The 7,328-nt window shown below is 44.4% G+C and overlaps 1 protein-coding gene across 1 annotated transcript in view; it reads right to left on the bottom strand.

Annotated features, from left to right (window-relative positions):
- Window positions 1-271: 271 nt before the first annotated feature.
- Window positions 272-7,328, bottom strand: part of LOC309569018 (uncharacterized protein) — a gene marked incomplete at both ends in the record, with an annotated part of 63,859 nt that continues 56,802 nt past the window's right edge. The window contains 2 exons of the mRNA XM_082274779.1: window positions 272-531; window positions 5,939-6,082. Coding sequence (XP_082130905.1) covers window positions 272-531; window positions 5,939-6,082 — 404 coding nt within the window. The remainder of the gene's footprint in view (window positions 532-5,938; window positions 6,083-7,328) is intronic.

Here is a 7,328-nt window from a genome sequence, read left to right as displayed (position 1 = left end):
TAGGTAAGTAAGATCAAAATTTCGGCTTAAAGTTAAACATTACTGAACAATGATAGTGCACCCTTCTAGAGAGAAAAGCAATTGAATGCATTGTCAGGAGGAGGAATACTGAAATACCTGGAAGTGTTAGACTCATAGAGAACATAACATTCATGAACAAGATATTTCATCTAGTTTAACTTTGAACTTTCAGTCCTAGCAGTATGCATTTACTGTTCCCCTGAATTCATCCTCCAATGACCTGTTTTCACAAGCATGCGCCCCAAGATGTTTAGGGATCCTTATTAAACTGGTGGAGGATAAGCATGGCAGCAATTGTGGAAAAGAGCAGGAAAATGGCTCCCCCCTTGCTTGGAGCGGTAATGCTGTTTCCTCCATTGCTCGGAGTAGTAGTGCTGGGAATGATGGCGGTGCTTTCACAAGTAAAGTTATTTACAACAGTCAAATAATTCATAGTAGAGGAAAGGCTTTGAACATCGCACAGGGATTTGGTACCGCAGCCTCCAAAGAATAAAGCCGATGAGGAGCTTCCTGCAGGAAGAGAATTATAACACAAGTGACAGTTAACGCCTGACTTTCGTTAAAATAGATGTGACCCTGATATGAAAGACATTCGTTTTGTTAAAGCCTATCATATACAATTGACTTTTATTGAAATAAAATGTTTTTTACTTTTTATTTAAACCATTTGTTACATCTGTGTTGCTGATCGCCTGCAGCTTCGCTGCAACCACTTCCCGTCTATGTACACTCCAACAATGGCTGCATGGCATTGCTCAGGGTGGGTTTCCTGATGGTGACAGCAGTGGACCAAGCCTAATGTATATCTCCAAACCCAGCCAGGAGCGTATGTGCCTTAACGCAAACAAGGCGCTTGCGTTGGTCTGCATTTTTCAGGGAAGCGGCGCTGCCCCCCAGGCAACCGCATTAAAGCCCAATGATGGCTGCAGAACAGTCGTCCAGTCTATTGATGCCCCCTCAGAACTGTGACCCCCCCCCCCCCCCCCAGCACCCGTTGCGGTGCACTTCGGACACAACTGATTACAGGTCAGGGTTAAGAGCCAATCACAGCGGCTCTTTACCACATGATCAGCTGTGTCCAATCACCGCTGATCATGATCTAAACAAAGTTACGGGATATTGGCATTCCTTTCCTCACGCTGTCACAGTGGTGGGAGAGAAGAGAGCCGGTAACCGGCAAGTGTAAAAGGGAACATCTACACTGATAATCAGGGCACTGATCATCAGTGTGCTGATAATCAGTGCAGTCCAAACAGTGCCAATCAGTGCTGCCTATCAGTGCCCATCAATGCTGCAAATCAGTGCCCATCAGTGCTGCCTATCAGTGCTGCCAATCACTGCCCATCAGTGCTGCCAATTAGTGCCCATCAGTGCTGCCTATCAGTGCCTATCAGTGCTGCCAATTGGTCCCTGCTCATCAGTGCCCACCAGTGCTACCTATCAGTGCCCATCAGTGTCGCCTATTAGTGCCCATCAGTGACGCCTATTAGTGCCCATCAGTATTGCCTATCATTGCCCATCAGTATCGCCTATTAGTGCCCATCAGTGCTGCCTCATCCTCTGCCCTGCTGACCCTGTCCTATGTCCTGCTGACCACATCCTTTGCTTCATTGGCCACATATGTGGCACTTGGACGAATCAAGTCTCAGAGTCTTATGAATAAGCCACAGCTGTTCACTGTGAACGGCTGCAGCTTCCTCAACAGACCCTGAGACAGGAACTGAGACAGCTGGGGTGGGACAAATTTAGATGGAGGGGGCGCCCAACTTTAGTCTTACCTAGGGCAGTATAAAACCAAAATACACTACTGCACCCAGCTCCATAAAGACATGGTTTGATGGGTTTGGTGTGGAAGAACTCAAGTGTCCTGCACAGAGTCCTAACCTCAACCCTACCGAACAGCTTTGGGATAAGTTGGAACACTTGATAGGGAGCTAAGTCTTCTTATCCAACATCAGTACCTGACATCACAAATGTTCTTTTGCCTGAATGGCCACAAATTCCCACCGGTACACTCCAAAATTGTGTGGAAAATATTCCTAGAAGTGTGGAGGCTGTAACAGCTAGAGATGAGCTTTGGGTTTGGTTTGTGGGAGTTTTGCCCAACTGGGCTGAGCTTCTAAACATTAATACGAACCTCACTGAAGTCAATGGAAGCCAAATCTTTAACCTCCCTGGCGGTATGATTATGTCAGGAATTCTGTACCAAAAGCGGTACAATTTATTTCATGGAAATTTGGCGTTATGCATTATAGAATACAATTCTTAGTAATTACTGACTTAAACCTGACCAAAACAAGAGTCTAGTAGACATCCCAGATGTGATAAATTTGAAACACAAACGCATGAATTATAATCGAATCAATAATATAATTTTATTATATAATATATATAATAAAATTATATTATTGATTAGATTATAATGCATGCGTTATATATTATATATATATATGTGTGTGTGTGTGTATATATATATATATATATATTTATATATATTTTATATATATATATATATATATATATATATATATATATATACACACACACATAATATATAACGCATGAATTATAATCGAATCAATAATATAATTATATATATATATATGTGTGTGTGTGTGTGCATATATATATATATATATATATATATATAATATATAATATAAAATGTGTTATGTGTTTGTGTTTTGTGCAACGTTTTGAATTTCCCTCCATTGCTGCTGCAGGGAACGGAACTAGGAAGTCATCACACCGACGGACGAGCGGCGGGACTCTCAGCTGGCGGTCACAGCAATGGGGGATCATCGCTGGATCGCCAGGAGAAGGTAAGAGACCGCTGCGCTCTCTGCACATCTACCCCGAGCGTGACTCGGGGATACCGATCCTGGACTAAAAAATCCACCCCGAGTCACGCTCGGGATTACCGCCAGGGAGGTTAAAACCAGTTCTGTTCATTTCAGGACATAAAGGTTAGGGATAGTCACACAAAATTGCATGGGGGGGGGGGGGGGGGTTCATGTACTAACATGAAACCAATTTTTTAAAAAGTAACATTTGGATGCAAGCAAGCATTTGGAGCAGCAAGCTAATAATGCTTAAAGTGAAACATTAAATATGGCCAATTTCTTTAAATAATATGCTTGCCTTAAACCTGCCTGTGAAGTGGCACATTCGTATGATGTAAAAACAACATTTAGAGATCGAGCGCTAAGTCCATAATATCATGTGGGCCTGTAGATAGAAACACTAAAGACTGTCCTGGGCTGCTGTGGATGAAAACCATGGAGTAGTGGTAATTACAGATACACAGCGCTCAGGACCTTTAGTAGGGGTGGGGCTAACTGTAGACAAGTTACCATATCATATAGGATCCATAGTCATAGAGGGGCTGCCATGTAAACCAAGAATTAGTACAACTTGTGATTAACTTATTAGCCCTCTTATTAAGTTAACCCCTTGGCGCCGAGCAGCCGCATATTTGCCTGCATTGGTGCAGATACAGCTGCGCAGAGAGAGCGCGCCCGTCGGAAAGGCCAGAATCGTAGCTTGCGATTGGGAGCTTTCCGATCATGTGACTGCTGAGACAAGCAATCATGGCGGTCACATGATCATGTCGCATGACCGCGCAATTGTCAGTTAAAGTAACACAGTGCCGTATCGCAAAAAAATATGGCCTGGTCAGGAAGGGGGGGTGGGGGTAAATCTCCTGGAGGTCAAGTGGTTAATCATAAGTTTTACTAATTCTTGGTATTTGTTTATGTAAGGGTAACGATGGGAGATTGGTATTCATGTTCTTCAGTGGATACGCCCATTCCCCTCCCTTTCAATTCATCCTATAATACATAAATATGCTGGTTGCCTTCAAGTCCACGACTTGGCAAAGCGCGTCATCACGGCAACTCCTAATGCTTGCAGTCCATGCCAGCTCTCTGCGGCTCTCTTCTGACTTCCTTCCAGAGACTGGTGGGTGTCATCCTCAGCGCGCCGCAACCCGAGTCCGCACAGCGGATTGTACACTGGTTGGTGGCTGTCCTCCATTCCTCCCCACCCCAGTTCCCTTACCGAGGGGTTTGCTCGATCTTCCATCATAGCCCGAGTGCTCAGTAACTGGCCCTGCTTGATTTTGATTGCGTTTTATGGCTTGTTGGCTGTTTCATGTTTGGAATAAATGTGAAGTTTACATGACAATCCCTCTATGACTATGGATCCTATATCATATGGTGTCTTGTCTACAATTAGCTGCACCCCTACTAAAGGTCCTGAGCACTGTTTATTTGTAAATATTTGTATGATGTATATAACCTATGTAGCACGCCCCTAGGTAGGTGTTAGGTAGGTGTATATCATTTTTGGTTTCTCTGCCTAATAGGTAAATCTAGGAGCTGTCTGCTTAGCAGAGAGCTGTGATTCTTTGATAGGCCCTGCCTAGTGTGCTCTGATGTTGCTCATCCTGGCTTCACACTGATCCAATTGTAGTGCAGTTTATTGGACAGTGGGAGGAAACCATGCAGATGAAAGCAGGGGATAGCTGTACAACCCTGGCCAATAGGCACTGGAGGGGTCCTGGTGCATGCTGGGTGATTGTATTTATATCTGGGTGCACATGTGGCTCCTGAATATCAGGTGGAGAGTAGAGTCCATGTGGGGAGGTGGCTGCTGCCTCTCCCGAGCACAGGCTGCCATGCGGCCTCAGGTGGTCAACCTGAGGGCCATAGTCAGAGATGCTGAAACCCAGGGACTCTTTTAAGGGCTGACTGAGGCAGGATGTCTATGGATCTCGTCTCGTACTACAGAAGAAGGTGACCTGTAGACAAGGGCGTTGTGAGTACAGACATCCCACAAGGGATCCTAGATACTGTTGCTGTTGTAATCCCCTTCTGAGTGCTAAAAAGTTAGTGGGCTGGGTGTAAGTTAATGGGGACACTGGCTAGTGCCCTGAAGATACAGAGTTCATTGAGTCTGCTGCTAACACAAGAAAATGACTTATTCTTCCCATGCAAATGCTATATGATTTAGCAGATCTGTCCACTAAAGTGAGGCCAAGTGAGAGTTGTCCTCACCTGTACATAGCTGAATTTAAAGTATCCCTCTAATCCCTTCTCCTATCCAAGTTCTCCAAATAAAACAAATCCCCTAGACTGGTCATTAAAGACAATGAGTGAAAGTGTGTGTGTGTGTGTGTGTGTGTGCACCTGGCAGCGTGTGAAAATACCCGGTATCCGGCAACAGGATAATCGGAGGGAGACCCAAGCTTGATTTGTACTCAGAAGTTCCTACGGGGGCAGTGCTACACCTATGACAGCAAAATTGACATTTACAAAGAAAACATGCCATTTAAAATGCCAGTGAATTACATTTCCCTGCCAGTTGTGTATTCATTGTGAAAAAAATACATACCAGACCTTTAATGGTGGCCCACCAGCACTACAGCCAGCTGTAGATGCAGATTCCCATGGGCTAAAGAAAGTGTGCCATGGTGCTGCAATGTATGGTGGGCCTGGTGAAAAGTGGAAATACTTCCTATACTGGACTCTGCAATTGCAGATCTGAATGGTGAATGGGTAGCTCTATAATGCCAAGCATGTGTCCCTGAGTGGCAGTTCCTCTCTGATTGATATCTGAATGGAAAATGGGACACCAGCCCTTTATATATCATTTGTTCCGCCCAGGGAATGCCCAAAGGCCAAGCCCTCCTCTGGTCCTGTGTAAGCTTCAAGTTGATTCTGGTTGGAGCTTACACAAGGTTCAGGACTCTCTGCCCACCTCCATGTGACATCTCTGGGCCAATCACCAAGCACCAACACTGTCACATGGGAGTGTAGGGACTGAGTAATGTCCGAGGTCAATATACTAGGACAGGACACATTTGCATTATGCAATTGCAAAATGTATGATATTATCAAATTATGTATGAAATTACCAGATGTAGTTGCCACTGTATAGTTCACACACTGGGTCTCTTGTCCGGTGCAGTTCATGGTGGTGTTAGTCACACAGGAGCTTAAGCTCATAGATGTACATGTTTTGCATTGCACACCGTTTGATACTGTGCTCGTAGATGTTGCTGTTGAAATATAAAAACATTTGCAGATGAATAAACCTAATGTGTACTACAGGTTCACTCACCACAATGAGTCTCTGAAGAAGCACTGTTGTCATTCTAGGATGGGACTACAGAAACCTCTCCATCTCCTCTTCTCCATGACATAGAGAAAGATGTTTTGTAGCTGATGGAGTAGAGCAATGAATGATGACAGAACAATTACATAGTTACATAGTTTGTGAGATTGAAAAAAGACATCAGTCCATCCAGTTCAACCTATGATGTGTGTGTGTGTGTTTGCTGCTAACCGTACATTGTATACCCCTGTATGTTGTGGTCTTTAAGGTGCCCATCTAATAGTTTTTTGAAACTATCGATGCTCCCTGCTGATACGACTGCTTGTGGAAGTAAATTCCACATCCTTACTGCTCTGACAGTGAAGAACCTGTTACGTATTTTAAGGTTAAACCGTTTTTCCTCTAGTTTTAGTGAGTGGCCACGTGTCTTATTGTATTCCCTTTCTCTGAATAGTTTGTTCCTTATGCTAGGGTCGCCAGTACAGTATTTGTACATTGATATCATATCCCCCCTCAAGCGTCTCTTCTCCAGAGAGAATAAGTTCAGTGCTTGTAGTCTTTCCTCATAGCTGATGCCCTCCATCCCCCTAATTATTTTTGTTGCCCTTCTCTGGACTCTCTCTAGTTCCAGCACATCCTTCGTGAGGACCGGTGCCCAGAACTGGACAGCATACTCCAGATATGGCGGGACCAGAGTCTTGTAGAGTGGGAGAATAATCTCTTTATTTCTGGAATGAATCCCCTTTTTTATACATGCCAGTATTCTGTTGGCTTTGCTTGCAGCGGCTTGGCATTGCATGCCACTGCCAAGCCTGTTGTCCACCAGTACCCCCAGGTCCTTTTCCATCTTAGATTCACCCAGAGGTTCCCCCCCCCTAGTGAGTAACTTGCTTTTCGTGTTTCTGACGCCCAAGTGCATTACTTTACATTTTTCAACATTGAACCTCATCTGCCATGTAGTTGCCCACCCCATTATTTTGTTCAGGTCCGCTTGTACGGTTTCCACATCCTGCATAGAAGATAATGGCATGCTTAGTTTAGTATCATCCGCAAATACTGAGATTGTGCTAGATATCCCCTCCTCTAGATCATTTATGAATAAATTAAACAGGATTGGTCCCAGGACAGAACCTTGGGGGACCCCACTTTCCACACCCACCCAATCCAAGTACTCCCCATTAATCACCACC

The sequence above is a fragment of the Pelophylax lessonae genome (assembly GCF_965119305.1).
Source record: "Pelophylax lessonae genome assembly, chromosome: 12".
NCBI classification, from domain to species: domain Eukaryota; kingdom Metazoa; phylum Chordata; class Amphibia; order Anura; family Ranidae; genus Pelophylax; species Pelophylax lessonae.
Note: the sequence above shows the minus strand (reverse complement) of the source record. Positions and strands in the feature narration are given on the sequence as shown.